The sequence below is a fragment of the Phyllobates terribilis genome, unplaced genomic scaffold (assembly GCF_046119375.1).
Source record: "Phyllobates terribilis strain yellow unplaced genomic scaffold, ASM4611937v1 Scaffold_71__1_contigs__length_7168151, whole genome shotgun sequence".
NCBI lineage: Eukaryota > Metazoa > Chordata > Amphibia > Anura > Dendrobatidae > Phyllobates > Phyllobates terribilis.
Window position 1 is genome coordinate 941,912 of NW_027362831.1, and position 19,263 is coordinate 961,174.

Here is a 19,263-nt window from a genome sequence, read left to right on the forward strand (position 1 = left end):
AGATTATTTTTTAAAATATCAGAAATTTGGCAAAATTGGGAAAATTTTGCAATTTTTAAACTTTTAATTTTATGCCCTTAAACCAGAGAGTTAGGTCACACAAAATAGTTCTTTTACATCTGCACAATTTTTTAAAAATTTTTTTTGGTTAGGAAGTTAGAAGGATTAAAACTACAGGGTGGGCCATTTATATGGATACACCTAAATAAAATGGGAATGGTTGGTGATATCAACTTCCTGTTTGTGGCACATTAGTATAAGGGAAGGGGAAAACTTTTCCAGATGGGTGGTGACCATGGCGGCCATTTTGAAGTTGGCCATTTTGGATTCAACTTAATTTTCTTCAATGGGAAGAGGGTCATGTGACACATCAAACTTATTGAGAATTTCATAAGAAAAACAATGATGTGCTTGGTTTTAACGTAACTTTATTATTTCATGAGTTTTTTACAAGTTTATGACCACTTATCAAATGTGTTCAAAGTGCTGCCCATTGTGTTGGATTGTCAATGCAACCCTCTTCTTCCACTCTTGACACACTGATAGCAACACTGCAGAAGAAATGCTAGCACAGGCTTCCAGTATCCGTTGTTTCAGATGCTGCACATCTCGTATCTTCACAGCATAGACAATTGCCTTCAGATGACCTCAAAGATAAAAGTCTAAGGGGGTCAGATCGGGAGACCTTGGTGGCCATTCAACAGGTCCACAACAACCAATCCACTTTCCAGGAAACTGTTCATGTAGGAATGCTCGGACCTGACACCCATAATGTGGTGGTGTACCATCTTGTTGGAAAAACTCAGGGAACGTGCCATCTTCAGTGCATAAAGAGGGCAACACATCATCATGTAGCAATTTCAGATATCCAGTGGCATTGAGGTTTCCACTGATGAAGAATGGCCCCACTATCTTTGTACCCCATATACCACACCAGACCATCAAGATACGAGATGTGCAGCATCTGAAACAATGGATACTGGAAGCCTACTTTTCAGGCACAGTGCAAAGCTCAGAAGGGAAAAATTGTCATATTACAGTGCAGATTTTACTGTTGTGGTTTGCAGGTGCCATGACCCACTGGGAGAGACTGAGGTCCTAAAGCAGCAGGAAACCCCCATAAGTGACCCCATTTTATAAACTACACCTCTCAATGAATTCCTCTACGGATGCAGTGATCAAACTGACACCACATTTGACTCTCAGAAATTTATACCATTGGGCAGCGAAGAAAAAAATAATTCTATTTTTACCACAAAAAAAATTTGTTTTAGTCTCAGATTTTACATTTTCACACAAGGCAATGGGTAAAAATGGTGCCGAAATGTATCACACAATTTCTGCTGAACGTGGCAATATCCCATATGTGGCTGTACAGTACTGCTTAGGCACACGGCGACACCCGGGAGGGAAGGAGCACTATTTCGCTTTTGGAGAACAAATTATTGTAGAATAGTTTGCGGACTACGTATACAGAGCCCTTAAGCACTAGAAGAGCTGAATCCCCCTCAAGTGACCCAATTTTTAAACTTTCTGTTTTTAACTTTCTCACTTAGTCCCTCTATGGGAATATTTTTATCATCACAGGTCTCATGCAATGCAATACACATGTATTGCATTGCATGAGACCGGATGTCAGTTTTACACTGGTAGATCTCGTGTTAGACTCCGTTGATGGCTGAGCCTAACAGGCCACCTTACCTGGCAGCCTCGGAGGTCATCATGTGATCTCCGGCTGCCATGACCACGTCAGACCTTATCTCGGAGGCCGTCAAAGGTGAGTGCACAACTGCCTCTCCCTCTCTTCTATGTGCCGTGATCGCTATGGATCACAGCATCTATAACCCCTGGCAAAAATTATGGAATCACCGGGCTCTGAGGATGTTCATTCAGTTGTTTAATGCTGTTGAAAAAAATCAGATCACAGACATGGCACAAAACTAAAGTCATTCCAAATGGCAACTTCAGGGCTTTAAGAAACACTAAAAGAAATTAAGATAAAAAATGTGGCACTCAGTCAGGGTAATTTTTTTCAGACCAAGCAGAGGAAAAAATTATGGAATCACTCAATTCTGAGCAAAAAAATATGGAATCATGAAAAACAAACACACAAAAGAACACTCCAATACATCACTAGTATTTTGTTGCACCACCTCTGGCTTTAAAGCAGTCTCTGAGGCATGGACTTAATGAGTGACAAACAGTACCCTTTATCAATCTGGCTCCAACTTTCTCTGATTGCTGTTGCCAGATCAGCTTTGCAGGTTGGAGCCCTGTCATGGACCATTTTCTTCAACTTCCAAAGATTTTCAATTGGATTGAGATCCGGACTATTTGCAGGCCATGACATTGACCTTATGTGTCTTCTTTTCAATGAATGTTTTCACAGTTTTTGCTCTATGGCAGGATGCATAATCATCTTGAAAAATGATGTTATCATCCGCAAACATCCTTGCAATTGATGGGATTAGAAAACTGTCCAAAATATCAATGTAAACTTGGGCATTTATTGAAGATGTAATGACAGCCATTTCCCCAGTGCCTTTACCTGACATGCAGCCCCATATCATCAATGACTGTGAAAATTTGTATGTTCTCTTCATGCAGTCATCTTTATAAATCTCATTAGAACAGCACCAAACAAAAGTTCCAGCATCATCACCTTGCCCAATGCAGATTCGTGATTCATCACTGAATATGACTTTCATCCAGTCATCCACAGTCCACGATTGCTTTTCCTTAGCCCATTGTAACCTTGTTTTTTTCTGTTTAGGTGTTAATGATGGCTTATGTTTAGCTTTTCTGTATGTAAATCTCATTTCCTTTAGGCGGTTTCTTACAGTTCGGTCACAGACATTAACTCCAGTTTCCTCCTATTCGTTCCTCATTTGTTTTGTTGTGCATTTCCTGTTTTGGAGACATATTGCTTAGTTTCCGGTCTTGACGCATTGAGGTCTTCCTTGGTCTACCAGTATGTTTTCTTTTAACAACCTTCCCATGTTGTTTGTATTTGGTCCAGATTTTAGACACAGCTGAATGTGAACAACCAACATATTTTGCAACATTGCGTGATGACTTACCTTCTTTTAAGAGTATGATAATCATCTCCTTTGTTTCAATTGACATCTCTCGTGTTGGAGCCATGATTCATGTCAGTCCACTTGGTGCAACAGCTTTTCAAGGTGTGATCACTCCTTTTTAGATGCAGACTAACGAGCAGATCTAATTTGATGCAGGTGTTAGATTTGTAAATTAAAATTTACAGGGTGATTCCATATTTTTTTCCTCAGAATTGAGTGATTCCATAATTTTTTCCTCTCTGCTTGGTCTGAAAAAAATTACCCTTACTGAGTACCACATTTTTAATCTTGATTTCTTTTAGTGTTTCTTAAAGCCCTAAAGTTGCCATTTGAAATGACTTTAGTTTAGTGCCATGTCTGTGATCTGCTTTTTTTCAACAACATTAAACAACTGCATGAGCATCCTCCGAGCCCGGTGATTCCATAATTTTTGCCAGGGTTAGTAGAAGATAGCAAAGGGTTAACTTTATTGGAACCTGATCCAATCCGGTCTCGAGGATGTCACCTGTTAGAGCTATCGCTCTGCACAGGAATCGCAGGGTGCAGGACCCTGGGGGCCCTGAGCGCTAAAAGACCGCCGACCGTTCATAAACATCGGCGATGTACAGAGCCCAGCAAGCGCGGACGTTTATGTGCAGTGGGCAGTCAGGAAGTGGTTAACACATTTTCCTTTAAATTTGACACAAAAGAACTGAAAAATGTATATCATCACAGCCCTACACAAAATAATGTAACATAAAATAAATACAAAAAAAAAAAAGAGCATGGACCGCACCTCCAAAAATCATACATTTGATCTAATGCCGCTCAGCAAAAATACATATTACTGAACATGAGGTTCTTAGCTTAACATTCTGATCAGACTGTGTGAAGCCCACTGCCATGTCAATGAACCAGCTTATTCTTTTCCCTTTCTTGGACCAGCACTCATCCCATTTGGCACAGGCAATTTTAATTAGCAAGAGTCTGCAAAGAGGGTCTAGCCTATTTTGCTCTCACTTGAAAGCTTGAGGAAGGTGAGTCACAATGCTCCTTTCATGTGGTGTTGGTGCAATGTGTCAGCCATTGTTGCTGTGGTTTTGTGCTTGTGGGGCGCCGCGGCCTGGAGTCATGGGGACTCGGTCTTGAAGCATGGGTGCTGTGAGGCACCAGGCCGCCCGCCCTGCTGGTGCATTCTCACTGTAGCGGTGGTTGGCACATGGCGCCGCTCCTTTTAGGCAGGAAATGTTAGGACCCACTACGAGGTTTGCCGTGACGTGGCAGTGGGCTTCATACAGTCTGATCAGAATGTTAAACTAAGACCCTCATGTTCAGTTATGTATATTTTTGCTGAGAGGCATTAGATCAATGTATGATTTTTTTGGAGGTGCGGTCCATGCTCTTTTTTTGTATAAAATAAATTAAAACAAATATAAAACTACTGTAACTTATTACTGAATCCTGATGTCATTTATCCCACTGATTTCCAGCTTCAGGTCACTAAATACTACCCACTCAACAGACTCCATTATAGTCAATGGTGACTAAGCCCCGCCCCTTCCGAGACTTTCACGTTCAGCAGAGATGGAACACTCACATACATCTGCTGACATCACAGTGAGTGTGACATCACCGGCACAGTGACATCACATTCCACAAAGTTCCATAAACAACTGACTGCAGCCATTGAGCTTTAGTTGTAGTTGGCTTTGACTACAATATACGTGTGGATTGCATTCTCTGATAATTTTACATACGTTTTTGGATAATTGCCCTGTTGTTGCCTGATGCAACATGGACTTTACAGGGAATAGAAAGAGAAAAAGGAAAGAAACACCAGATGGAGAAGACACTGGAAATAACCAGGAACCTCCAGCAAAGATAAGGAAGATGGATTCCAAGAAATCTGGGCAGGTTGGTCAGGTATTACCTGTCAATGAGGGAACCCAGAATATTTCCTTCCTAGACACTGTACAAAACAGATGTGAAAAGCTTGTGGGATACATCACAAATCGAGCTGATAATCTAAAAAAACTACTGAGTACTTTGGGTCCAACCAGGATCATTAACCTGAAAGGTAATGAAAGTGCAGCAGAAGAGAAGAGAACTGGGAGAAAAAGGAAACATCATGAAGATCCAGCCACCAGTCAAGATGACATCTCAGGTGAATGTAGTGGCCCCAGTAGCAAAAAAATAAAGACCACTGTCCCTCTCACCAGGGATAAGTTTATCTGCCATGGCATACTTGGACAAGGGAGTTATGGGAAGGTTATGCTGGCCACTGATAAAATAAGGAAAGAAAGTGTGGCCCTTAAAATCATTAAGAAAGAAAGCCTAATCTCCTTCCCTGAATGCCTTGTAGAACACCATGTCCTGAAGCTTAGCCACAACAGCAGATTCCTAACCCATTGCCATGCCGCATTTCATACGGAAAACCATGCGTATTTTGTCACCGAGCTGGCCAGTGGAGGGGATCTGCTTCACTATATATATAGTACCATTCCCCTGAAGGAACCTGTAAGATTTATAGGAGCAGAAATCGTTTGTGGCCTACAATTCCTGCACAGCAATGACATCATTCACCGGGACTTAAAACCGGATAACATCCTGCTGACTGGTGACGGGCACATAAAGATTACTGATTTTGGACTATCTCTATATGAGTTTGATAAGAGATTTAATGCCAGAGATTTCAGTGGAACACCTGGGTATGGCGCCCCAGAAATGATCATGGGAGACGCTTATGGTGAAGGTGTGGACTGGTTCGCCTTTGGAGTCATATTGTACGACATGATTTTCCAAGACTCACCATTTCCAGGAGACACCACTGAAGAGATTGTGAATAATGTCTTGTACGAAGAACCATCATATGAAAACCTCACTGACCACGATGCTATGGACATTATGTCCAAACTACTCTGCAAAGACCATTATGTCCGGCTAGGGGTTAATGGAAAAATCAGAACGCACCCCTTCTTTTCAAATATAAACTGGAAAGACATAAGGACAGGAAAAGCGCCATCTCCAGTTATTATAGGAAGGAACCCGTATGTCACCATGAGACAGCAGATCCCAGCACCGCGCAGTGATGGCGTGAACGAGACAATTCCTGCTAGAGAACAGAGGATTTTCACGAGTTTCCCGTTTGTGGGTCCAGCATGGAGCACAACTTACCACTAAGCGGAGAAACAGCATAATACCGTCATATTATCTAATCCTACTGTATCTTGACGCAAGACTATCTACTACAGTTCATTTATTTCTGTACCATCAGCTCCTACTACCTGCACTCAAAATGCCAACATCATCATGTTTCATGTCATCAGTAACAAGCATGGCTGGCCTGCCAATCTGAAGAACATTCTTCCACATCTTCCTATTACCTCCATCTCTATATGTGCTGATCTGCAGCAAAGCAGTCACACAATGTATCTGACCTACTTACAGAGGGCTGAAAGCTGCTGCTACACTGCCAACGTGACCACTGGCAATCTGCTCTGTGCCAACTGGGATGGAGCATAAGCAGCAATGAGGCCCCTGTGCCACGTTCCCCAGGTGGATTCAGAAGTGAAGTCATAAAATCCAAACTCTGGAATCCTTGTTGGGAGATGTGACGCATGAATTACAGGACACAACTGCGGCATCTACAGCCGTCCTTGGTGCGATTGTCAACCTGGCTATACGGGGTCCTCAGCTTTCCCCTATCCAGTGCTATGGTCAGTGTTGCTCGCTGACTGGCAGCTTTGTGCCCATTTAGGCAATAATTTGTAATGTCAGCCACTTTATTTTAGCAAATAATTATTAAAAGCTAAAATAGACTCACCCTTGCTGGCTACATTATACATGGAAAAATAAAAAAATTCTATATATTACATTGCTTTCAATAAATGATCGCCATTATTACTGTGCTATTGGTGTTGTATTTTAGCTTTATCTCTGAATATGTCTAGATGATATATTATCCCCTTAGCGCACAATGAGGTTTCATGAAATTGCAGCCAATGCTGGTGACTATGGTTATGAATGCTGGTGACTATGGTTATGAATGCTGGTGACTATGGTTATGAATGCTGGTGACTATGTTTATGAATGCTGGTGACTATGGTTATGAATGCTGGTGAATATGGTTATGAATGCTGGTGACTATGGTTATGAATGCTGGTGACTATGGTTATGAATGCTGGTGAATATGGTTATGAATGCTGGTGAATATGGTTATGAATGCTGGTGACTATGGTTATGAATGCTGGTGAATATGGTTATGAAAGAACAACTGGGGAGATTCAGGTTATTGCTCTACAACTTGAAAAACTGCTTGTGACAGATCTGTCATTATAACATGACATTATTTAGTAGTTATTTTGCCCTAGAATCTGTCTGCTGAACCACCATGCATCACATATAAAACTGGTGAACGGTAATGGGCAGAGGGGAGCTGGGATTTCCGCATCAGTGCCTGGGTGCAGCCACTACCTCTGCACAACTCACACCTACACTCCTTTTCGTATACTGCTGTGGATGGTATAAGGGTATAATGAAACCGATCACATTAGAAAAGACTCAAGTGATCAGAAACTACATTTCCTGGTAGTCTTTCCGCATTAAATATAAAGATGTAGGGGCATGAAAAAAGTGAGGTTGTCAATACTGAGGGTCCGAGATAAGAGGGAGGAGAACCCATGTGAGGCCAGGCTGTTCCACAAGATATCAGGATAGACAAACACTTTGTGGCTTTGAATGAACGGCCACTGATGAGATCAGAGGAGAAATAACGGAATTTGGAGTAAAAGGCTTTATATACGGTATTTGCACATGTGGATATTTGGTACATTTTAATTTTGGCTAAATAATATACACAAGAGTTCTACTTGGACAACCCCATCCTAAATGCCTGAGTTCTCCATGTTAAATAAGAGAGGCTTATACTCACCTCCTGCACTGGCGCCTTTTCAGCAATATTAGGCATCGGGTCTCCTGGCACTCACATGACACTATGTCGCCGGCTGTTGCCTTTATTATTTCATCAGAGTGGACGATCACACCCCCCAATTGGCTGCAGATTTCATATTGTCACGTGAGCACCGAGAGACCTGGCGCCAACACTGCTGGAACGGCACTGGTGTGGGAGGTAAGTATAGGGTTTTCCAATTTCATTCAAGAGACTGGCACTGGCCAAGTACGGACAACCCCTTTAAGTAAGGTAGGTTTCCACTGTGCAGATGCTACAAGTAGCCATAAACAACGATTACTGCAAGTGCCAATAAGTGCACGTGTCCAACAACACTGAGGCATTACCAACAAACATGTTCACTTATTCTCCCCTCCCCAAGAGGGTTTTGCCTTTGGGCATTTATGATTGCTGCACGGCAGTAAAGGGTCCCTCCAAGTTCAAAAGGGGTTGTCATATTAAAGTACATTTTAATCAACATACATTGGATTAATAAGTTCCACAATTGGATGTGTAAAAATATAATGTGTGGAGATAATCGTATACTGTGTAATGGCTGTCTGACTGTGCAGGAACCACAGCTCCTGGGCAGAGAATGAAGCAAAAGCAAGTATACAGACAGGACAGCATGGGATCGAGGCTGAGGCTATGTGCCCACGATGCAGAAATGCTGCATATTTTTTACGCTTCTCCCTGGCAGGAAAAACGCATGCGGATTTTACATGCGTTTTTCCCGCCAGGTAGAAGCGTTTGTGAAGCGTCTTTGCATGCGCATTTCTGCATGCGGGTTATCAAGTACTTTTCCAAGCGATTTTAGCATCACTTGGAAAAGTGCTTGACAACTTGTCCACCTTGTTGCAACGGGCATGGATTTATAGTAGTGTGACCAAGTTAGTTAAAAAAGAGAATAAGAATGGTGAAAAACAAAAAAAAATAAAGTTTATACTCACCTTCCGATGTCTTCCCGGTGTTTTGTCTGCTCCGTCCAGTGTCTTGCACTGCTCGCGGTGGTGTGAAGGACCTGCGGTGACGTCATTGAGCCATGTGATGGGTCACATGACTCAGTGACGTCATGGCAGGTCCTTCACAACCACGCGAACATTGCAAGTCACTGGACGTAGCAGACAAAACACCGGGAAGACATCGGAAGGTGAGTATAAACCTTATTTTTTATTTTAAATTCTATTTTTTACAGTTTCTATGGTACCCAGGTCTGGATGAGAGTCTACTCTACTCCAGACCTGGGTACCATCCGCACATAGAAACGCATATCATCCGTGAGTACAAATGTACTGACACGGATTATATGCGTCTCAATGCAAGTCAATAGCGGCGATTACGCCGCGCTTCCGCAAAATTAATGGACATGCTGCAGATTTTTGAGCGCAGCATAAACGCTGCGGAAAAAACCGCACCATGGGCACTGAAAGTGCGGCTTGTCATTGGGGACCATGGGGGGCGGATTACCAAGCGTTTTTGAAGCGTTTATACTGCGGAAATTCCGCAGCATAAATGCTTGAAAAACACATTGTGGGCACACAGCCTTATTCTTTCTATGAGGTAAAACTTTTTACTGCCAGCGTTAAATCTGGTTTTCCAATACGTTATATTGTCTTTTCGCTGGAAAGACAATGAGGACCCCTGACGTAGGTGCAGGCTTACATATTTTGGTCAAAATATTAACTAATACCTTACATAATTTTCCATCCTTGCAGGATGCAGCCAGGCTTTTGTAGTGTTGGTGGAAACCATGTGTCTGTTCTTGTAGGGTGCACATATATAGTGCTCGGCAGACCGCCTGATCTAGCATCTTTTACAGAAAATAAGACAAGGTCTTATATCATTTTTTGCTCAAAAAGATGGGTTAGGGCTTATTTTCAGGGAATGTCTTCATTTATCCATATATAATAATCATGTCATATCACACACATTGCACATACACAAGAATATACACAGACACACACACTGCACATACATACCAGCCTGTCTCAGCTCCTCTAGACTTCCTCTGTTAAAAGACCTTTGGTGACATCAGGGTCATAGGACAGTGATTTCTCCAAAGGTCCTTAAGTAGTCTGAACCTTGGAATAGAAACGCTGAGGGCCTCAGAGTGGGAACCTAGAGAAATTGTCCAGTCTCCCCCCCTACATACCAGTCTATCTACTCTTCAGTTACTCTAGACTCCCACAGTTCAAGAACCTTTGCTGACATTATGGTCACATGACTATGATGTCACCAAAGGTCCTTAAGCAGCCTTGGAATAGAAATGCTTAGAGCCCCAAAGAGAGTAGGGGCCCTGATAAATTGCCCAGTTGCTCCCCTCTCCTAACGCCAGCCCTGACTAACTAAGACTTATTTTTGGAGTAGGGCCTATATGTCAAGCATCCTCCAAAAATCCTGTAAAATCATGCTAGGGCTTATTTTTGGGGAAATTCTGTAATAGCTTTGGCATCACTAATAGGCTGCAAGTTGGCATGTTGCACTACATGTATCTGTGTGACTGGCGCCCTATACAAGCCTTATCCTGTGCATTTCTAATCCCCTCCATGAATAGTACCGTATTTTTCAGACTATAAGGCGCATTTTTTTCCTCCAAAATTTTGGAGGAAAATGGGGGGTGCATCTTATAGTCCGAATGTTGGGGAGGGGTGAGTATATATACTGTGCTGTGGGGAGCGGTAGCGGTGGAAGAGCGGGGCACAGGAGGCAGCAGCCTACGCTGTCCCCGCTGCTAAAGAAAATGAATATTCACTGCTCCCCACGCCCATGGGGAGCACTGAATATTCATGCTCCTTAATAGCAGCACACAGTGTAGCCGCAGCTGCTGCCGGAATCGCCTGTGCCCGCTGTTAAAGGGCATGAATATTTAACCTCTCTCCACGCCCATGGGCGTGGGGAGGGGGTGAATATTCATGCCCTTTAATAAGCGGGCACACGAGATAACCCGGTAGCAGCAGGAGCCGCAGCGCGGCTAAGCTGTGTGCCGGCTATGAAGGAGCATGAAGTCACCGCTCCCCGCGCACACAGACCCGGCGCGGGGAGCAGTGACTTCCGTCAGCTGATCTCTCCTTGTGAGCCGCGCATGGCAGTGACGCCATGCGCGGCTCACATGGGGAGATCAGTGCGGGCAGACAGGCGTCAGCGCTGGAGGAGAGAAGAAAGGTGAGCAAGAGTGTTTATATATTTATTTTTTATATGTGCAGCATGATGGGGATTACGGGGACCATGCTAGGAAAAGGATGAGGGGGCCATACAAACCAGGGTAAAGATGAGGGGGGCATACATACCAGGATAAAGATGAGGGGGCCACACATACCAGGATAAAGATGAGGGGGCCATACATACCAGGATAGGGATTAGGGGTGCCATGCATACCAGGATGGGGATTGCTGTGCCATGCATACCAGGACGGAGATTGCTGTGCCATTCATACCAGGACAGGGATGAGGGGTGCCATGCATACCAGGACAGGGATGAGGGGTGCCATGCATACCGGGACAGGGATGAGGGGTGCCATGCATACCGGGACAGGGATGAGGGGTGCCATGCATACCGGGACAGGGATGAGGGGTGCCATGCATACCGGGACAGGGATGAGGGGTGCCATGCATACCGGGACAGGGATGAGGGGTGCCATGCATACCGGGACAGGGATGAGGGGTGCCATGCATACCGGGACAGGGATGAGGGGTGCCATGCATACCGGGACAGGGATGAGGGGTGCCATGCATACCGGGACAGGGATGAGGGGTGCCATGCATACCGGTACAGGGATGAGGGGTGCCATGCATACCGGGACAGGGATGAGGGGTGCCATGCATACCAGGACAGGGATGAGGGGTGCCATGCATACCAGGACAGGGATGAGGGGTGCCATGCATACCAGGACAGGGATGAGGGGTGCAATGCACACCAGGACAGGGATGAGGGGTGCCATGCATACCAGGATAGGGATTAGGGGTGCCATGCACACCAGGATAGGGATGATGGGTGCCATGCATACCAGGATGGAGGAGTTCCATGCATACCAGGATGGAGGGATGCCAGGCATACCAGGATGGGGACCACGTATAAAAGGAAGGGGGGGGGCATATATACCAGGATGGGGGATATTGTCAGAATTGGGGGACATTACCCCTATACCAGTGTCAGCAGAAGACCCCCTTCCCCTTAAAAGTGCATCATGAACACATCTTTTGCGTAAATATTTTTTTTTTCTTCTCTAAAACCTAGGTGCTTCTTATGGTCCGGTGCATCTTATAGTCCAAAAAATACGGTAGGTGTGAGAGTGGTTATTTCATCAGTATTTTGCACCAGCTCTGTCTCCACCTGAGGGCTGCTACATCCCGTAGTACATTAGTATTGCGACTAGGTATTGGCAAGTATGGCTGCCTTTTTTATAACTGTATGTTTTATAGCAAAATTAATTGCATCATTCAAAACTACAACTCGTTCTGCAAAAAAAAAAAATCCTCACATGGCTGTGTCAATGGAAAAATAATAAAACCTTTTTGCTCTTGGAAAAGAGTAATAAAACGAAAGAACGGGATTGTCAGGGCTGAAATTAAAAGTTTGCAGACTACAGAATTGTGCCCATGAGTAAAGCACACACTGTCATAGTTCCCCAGTCAGTGGATGGTCTCAGTTTCGCTCAATTCTTACGTATAGTTGGCATGTGCCCACAAGTATACAAATTGCTTTCATGCGGTTATGTGACCGTTGATCAGCTGGGGACATTGCACACATTCACGATTCTGTAGAGGTTTCAGTTCAGCTCAGGCAGTCCCCTGTAAGCAATTGTACACTCGGGTTTTAAAAAACAAAAATAATATATCCAAGTCAATACATGACTGTCATTTATTTCACTACTGCATTGCGGCTAGCCTCCTCTAACTCCGCTCCATCAGGACTGTGACCTGCGAGTACGGTGCTTACAGAGGGAGGTAGTCCAAGTTAAATAAAATAAAAAAGTGGTCTATAGGGCGCTAAAAGAATGAACACTAGAGGTAAAAGATTTAGGGCTAAAAAATAAAATACATTTAATGAGCCCTTTCCACAACGCGTTTCGATAATTAACTATCTTCCTCAGGTGGTACAAGGGTATGAGCACAAACATAAAATATATATAGACAAGGATTCACAGTGATTGGTTGATACTAATTAGTTAACCTGGGTCCAAACAAAGGAAACCCTTCATGTGCTGGTGCAAAGTGTCCACATTGGTTTCTTTGGTATGATGAATCTTCTCATCACCAAGAGAACTCTTCTAGCGCAACAGGCCCTAGAGGAACTTAAATCTCTCAGAAGGAAGCTTGATTCATTTGTTCCCTTTGTAGAGTTTAATGAGAAGGATGCAAATCTCAAAATCAGACTAATTAAATTTGAAGAGGAGATTATAAGGAAAAAAGCAGCAAAATTACTATGGGATAGGAAGGACATATGTGCAATAGATGCAATTGCTGGTTCCTCTATTCCATCCCGACAGGAACCAGCTAATTTCACTGAGGGATCGAATCTGATCCTATTTTAATTCCAAATCCTCCGTTTACCACACCCGATTCCCCTGACAAAAAGAGAAGTTTGTCTTTAAAATTTCTTAAATCTATTAAACAAAAGAGTTTTTATGAACAGCACAAGAAAACTTTACCAACTGTTTCTACAAAAATGGGAGTCATGAAATCTATGGCAGATAAAAATAGGTCAGAAAATAATAAGAGGGTTTCAATTGATACAGAAAATTTAGACACTGTTCAGACGATGCAGTCCTTTTTGGACTAAAATCCCACATCTTTGGATATAGCCCCAATAGTCCATTCTATAGATAAAGATCCAGTCCAGTTTTCATCAGACCTTGAAATCAACTCCCCACCCACAGCCATATCTACACAAATGGAGGTCCATGTTGACCTCAAGAATTTATCCTTGTTGACAGTGCACAACTATACACTTTCTCACTTCGTTTGAATCACCTGTTGTGGATGGGATTAACCCCTTACTTACCGGGGACGTATTAGTACGCATATTTGCGTACCCTCCGTTCAGTGAGGGCTGCTGCGCTGAGCCCTCACTGAACGGAGCACATGTCAGCTGATTCTTACAGCTGACATGTGCCCGCAACAGCCGCGGGTGGAATCGCGATCCACCCGCGGCTGTTAACATGTTAAATGCCGCTGTCAATCTCCGACAGCAGCATTTAACGCGCGCTTCCGGGTAGCGCGTCATAAGCCCCGCCCACCGGCGACCCCGTCACGTGATCGCGGGTCGCCGATGGGCGTGCATGACAACCCAGGGTCTGCAGCATACGCCTGTGGTTGTCATGATCTTGTCGCTATGAGCGCCACCTAGTGGTCGGCGCTCATAGCACAGGACCATTTCTGCTGCATGCAGGGGACCTGCTCGTCCCCTGTATGTAGCAGAGGTGATCGGATAGTTGCTGCTTCTAGTCTCCTCTGGAGACTATAGAAGCATGCAAAAAGTAAAAAAAAAAAGTTTTTAAAAATATAAAAAAAAATATAAAAGTTTAAATCACCCCCCTTTCGCCCCATTCAAAATAAAATATATAAAAAAAAACCCCACATACACATATTTGGTTTCGCCGCGTTCAGAATCGCCCGATTTATAAACATAAAAAAAGAATTATTCCGATCGGTAAACGGCGTAGCGAGAAAAAAATTCTAAACGCCAGAATTACGTTTTTTGGTCGCCGCAAAATTGCAATAAAATGCAATAACGGGCGATCAAAACATCGGATCTACCCCCAAATAGTATCAATAAAAACGTCAGCCTGGCACGCAAAAAATAAGCCATCAATCAGCCGCACATCACGAAAAATGGAGACGCTACGGGTCTTAGAAAATGGCGCTATTTTTTTATTTTTTTTTTACCAAATTTTGGAATTTTTTTTCACCACTTAAATATAAAAGAACCTATACATGTTTGGTGTCTATGAACTCGTAATGACCTGTAGAATAAGAAGGGAAGGTCAGTTTTAGCATTCAGTGAACATGGTAAAATAAATAAATAAAAAACAACTGTGGTATTGCACTTTTTTTGCAATTTTACCGCACTTGGAATTTTTTTCCCGTTTTCCCGTACAGGATATGATAAAACTAGTAATGGCGTTGAAAAGTACAACTCGTCCCGCAAAAAATAAGCCCTCACATGGCCATATTGACCAAAAAATAAAAACGCTATGGCTCTGGGAACAAGGGGAGCAAAAACGAAAATGCAAAAACGAAAAATGCTCCGGGGCTTAAGGGGTTAAGGAATCTAATACCACCAACATCACTCATCCTGTAGTTCCCTTACTTGTTTTACGAAATGTATCTTCGACAATTGACTTAACCCCATCTGTACAAGAATCATCAACTAGAGCCCATTTTTCGGCTTCTCTGAATGAGAAAAATGCTACCTACATTCAGAATCCCAATATGAGGGATTCAAAAATCACACAGTTTTTTTCGGGTTGCGCCCGGACGTCACCCAAAGAGAAAAAGAGAAAACGGGATTGTAGAGGGAGAGGACGAACCCTCCGCAAACCCGGTACCTCTACTGGATATATCCGAAAAAAGGACAAAGGCAGATTAGAATACAATAGCACGAATGGGAATTTAGGAATTTTTAATTTGTCGGACCATATTTTAACCGATGATAAGATCCGATTACTTGAACGAGGTTTGTCCTTCTGCCCTAATTCTCCTACTAATGTGTTTTCTTTATATCTTGATCTCAATGATTTTTTTTAAAAACTAACTATACAACAACATTTTTTATTAGAAGAAAAGAGAGGAAAAACTATAATTCCACCCCCACAAAGCCCTTCCCTGGTCACCAATCTATAGAGACTGAACCGATACATGTAGATGTGCATGGACATTTGAGTAAATGGATCACCAATGTCCCTTATGGGCAATATTAGAGGGTCCGAAAAAACTGCACCAGAGATTCTGAATTTTTAGTGGAATCTAAAATATTGAAAAAACGATTTCTACAGAAAGGCTACCCCAAAAAGTTATTGATGGATGCTTTCTCCAGAACTAAAACCCTTACACAGGGTATGTGTCTTGATAGGATTGAGTCATTCACTGATAAAAATAAGAGTAGAAATAAATTAGCCTCAGACTTGACTAGATGGAGCATGGTCACCACATTTAGTCAATCTAGGGTTACCATCCATAATATTTTGAATAAATTCTAGTTTATCTTGAAGGGTGACCCTATTTTAGGACCCTTTATACCCAACAAGTCGAGCATTATCTATAGGAAGAACAGAAATTTGCGAAACTTAACACTAGGACTACTGGACTCGTGACCCCGCCTAGAACTACTGAAAGGAGTCATTTTGACTCCTTGCTTGTTTTCGTTTATTTTTAGAGTTTCATTTGTGGTTATTTATTAATAATTATATTTTTTGTAATGTATTATTATTGTGAGATCCAACAGTAATGCTTTTGATTGTTTTTTTTCTGCTTTTCTTATTTTTCTACAGAAAATAACAATAATTATAATAGACGTTTTTCAAACATTTTTTTTTATTCAAGTGCACACATATAAACAACAACTGAAGAACAAAAAGCAGAGAAAATGTAGGTGGAGGAGCATAAAAATGAAAATATGGCGCAGAATTCACCTTCTAAACATTTGGTGTTTCGCATTTTAGGCATTGCCTTTGATTTATGGCAGTACATTGCCCACACAAAGACTTACCACAAGTCTTACAATTTCCGACAGATCTATTTTTCTTGCACTTTTATTTGATCTGGCAAAATTTTGTTTGAACCATCACTTCTGAGCATGTAGAAACTTGGGACGTGGAACCCTTTTCCCTATCTGTGACATAAGGACCACTCAACTCTCTCACAAGCGTTTGCAAAAATGCCTTGCGTGACATTTTTTGGTGGGTAATCTCCTTGAATATTATCCATGCATTTATACCCGCAAAGTCTAAGGCATTTTCAAATGCATGAACAGGCCATCTCCTTGTGCATGTTCGTGTGGTATATTTTCGTGCCATCTGATCCACTACATCTACTCCATATTTTGTTTCATTGTAAAACTTTACCGTTTCTGGAGTTTTTTTAGCGGAATCAGACGCAACAACAACATCTGGATGGACGGAACTCAAAATGACAACATTTTTGTTGGGCTTTCCTTGATATACTGTAAGTGTAAAATTGTCTTCATTTCTAAACACTTTAGTGTTGTACAATTCCTCTTTCATGGATTTTATTTCTTTAGGCACTTCTCGCCTTATCTTGTTCAGTGTTCCCACGATGGTTGTTCCTTTGCTTTTTAGCTGTTTAGCTAATTTTACTGAAGTAAAATAATTATCGGTTGTAACATTGCGACCTTTTTTCAAAAACGGGTCCAATAACTTCATTACCACATGGTCAGCTAAACGGTCCTCAGCACGGCGTGTGTCATCTTTGCCTAGATAAGGGAAGCCATTTGCCAGATATTTGCTCCTCTTATCAACAGCTAGCCAATATTTGTGGCCATATTTATCTGGTTTGGAAGGCATGTACTGCGTGAATGGACACCTAGTTTTGCTTGGGAAAAGTTGCTCATCCACCGTTATGTATGGGCCAGGTTTGTAACACGCAATACAATTTTCAATAAACCTGTCCCACACAGTAGAAAATAGAGCAAACTTGTCCGTTTGCAGTCTCTCCGATCGAGTAGATTTCTCATCAAATCTGAGAAACCTCATAATTTCAACAAAGCGGTCCCTAGACATTGTCGCTTTGCAAAACGGTATTCCCCAGTCATTACACCAAATACTGCTAATCGAGTGACGGTTCGTCCCAGATATTCCACGAGCATAGAATATCGCAATGAATGCATCTAGCTCCTCATCAGATAGAGTAAACTGTAAATTATTGTTCCTGCATGCTTCTGCAAGCGTACAGTTCTTTATATGTGTCAATATATATGAATCAAAAAATAAACGCCATGCGCTCAAAGGACTATCGATAATGATATTTCTTCTGGCGTATCCTGTAGGGCCAGGTGCTTCTCGAAGAATATTTTGGCTGTCACGCCTACCAGGCAAGTGTTCTCCAATTTCAACAGGTTTCCATTGAATACCATCCGCTGAAACTAGTATTCCTTCAGATTCGCCTTCTCTGGTGTTTGTTGTTGCATTACCTTCGCCGCCATCGTTATCTGTTGTTCTTTCATTTCTGGGACGTTTTGCTGATTTTTTCTGTCCACGACCAGGAGGATGGTCACGAGGCAACATAACTGCATGAGCCCGATCCCCAGTTGATGTGCTTGGAATATCTGTAAAAAAGTTGATGAATATTTAGAATTTTTGTTTTGTAAGGGTCCGTGCACACTGGCTGGATTAGCGGCGGAATATCCGACTGGATATTCTCACCACAATCCGGCCTGTACCTGCCCGCTCAGGTACAGAGCGGAGTTTCATACCTGAAGCTCCGCTCGATACCCGGGCTGGAGCCGCTGTCTGGGACGGAGCCGTGCTCGCGCGTAAGCAAGCGCTGCTCTGTCCCTGACAGCGGCTCCAGCCCGGGGTTCGGAGCGGAGCTTCAGGCATGAGCGGGCAGGTACGGCCTGTATTGCGGCAAGAATATCCAGATGGCTATTCAGCCAGAATTCTGCTAGTGTGCACAGGCCCTAACTCAGTGTGTGGAAGAACAAATAAATACACATAACTACTTACCTTCTGGATTTGTTCCTTCTGAGTCTTCAGATTCACTTGATATGTTCTGAGGAATGAAATCTTCATCACTGTCAGAATCAAATACATGTTCCTGCAATTCGGATTCCGATTCATCCTCCGGTATGGATTGCAAAGTAGCCAGAATATCCTGAGGCTTTATCAAACGTCTTCTCTCCATATTCCTCACAAATTCCATAATTCTATATAGTTCCCTGCTGAAAAATAGAAATGAAATGAAAACTAAAAGAAATAATAACTGTTCTGCCACCTTCAAAAGTAGGTGGGCTGAAACAGTTGACAGACAGCTAAACTATTTCATAACAATTCATACCTGTATGAGTTTTCAGAGCTCGTATGTCTGCGTCTGTTCTCTTTGTCTCTTCAGCTGAACTGAAAGTAAAGTTACTATCCAGAATACTGTCTCCTGCTAGGACCTTAGAAAAACACCACCCTTCATTAGCATAAGATAAGAACCTAGAGTAAACAAGCTATTTTGTTCAGCATTACACAGTAATACAAGCAGGTAAAACACAAGGAAAATGTGAAAAGTTGACATGTAAATTGAACTACATCTA

At 42.7% G+C, this 19,263-nt stretch overlaps 1 protein-coding gene across 1 annotated transcript in view; it reads right to left on the bottom strand.

Moving 5' to 3' along the window:
- The window catches only part of LOC141194415 (uncharacterized), a 154,883-nt gene extending 135,983 nt beyond the window's left edge, over window positions 1-18,900 (bottom strand). The window contains exons 1-2 of the mRNA XM_073662329.1: window positions 18,689-18,900; window positions 18,094-18,288 (exon numbers count right to left, since the gene is read on the bottom strand). Coding sequence (XP_073518430.1) covers window positions 18,094-18,288; window positions 18,689-18,884 — 391 coding nt within the window. The 5' untranslated portion in view covers window positions 18,885-18,900. The remainder of the gene's footprint in view (window positions 1-18,093; window positions 18,289-18,688) is intronic.
- Between the last annotated feature and the right edge of the window lie 363 nt (window positions 18,901-19,263).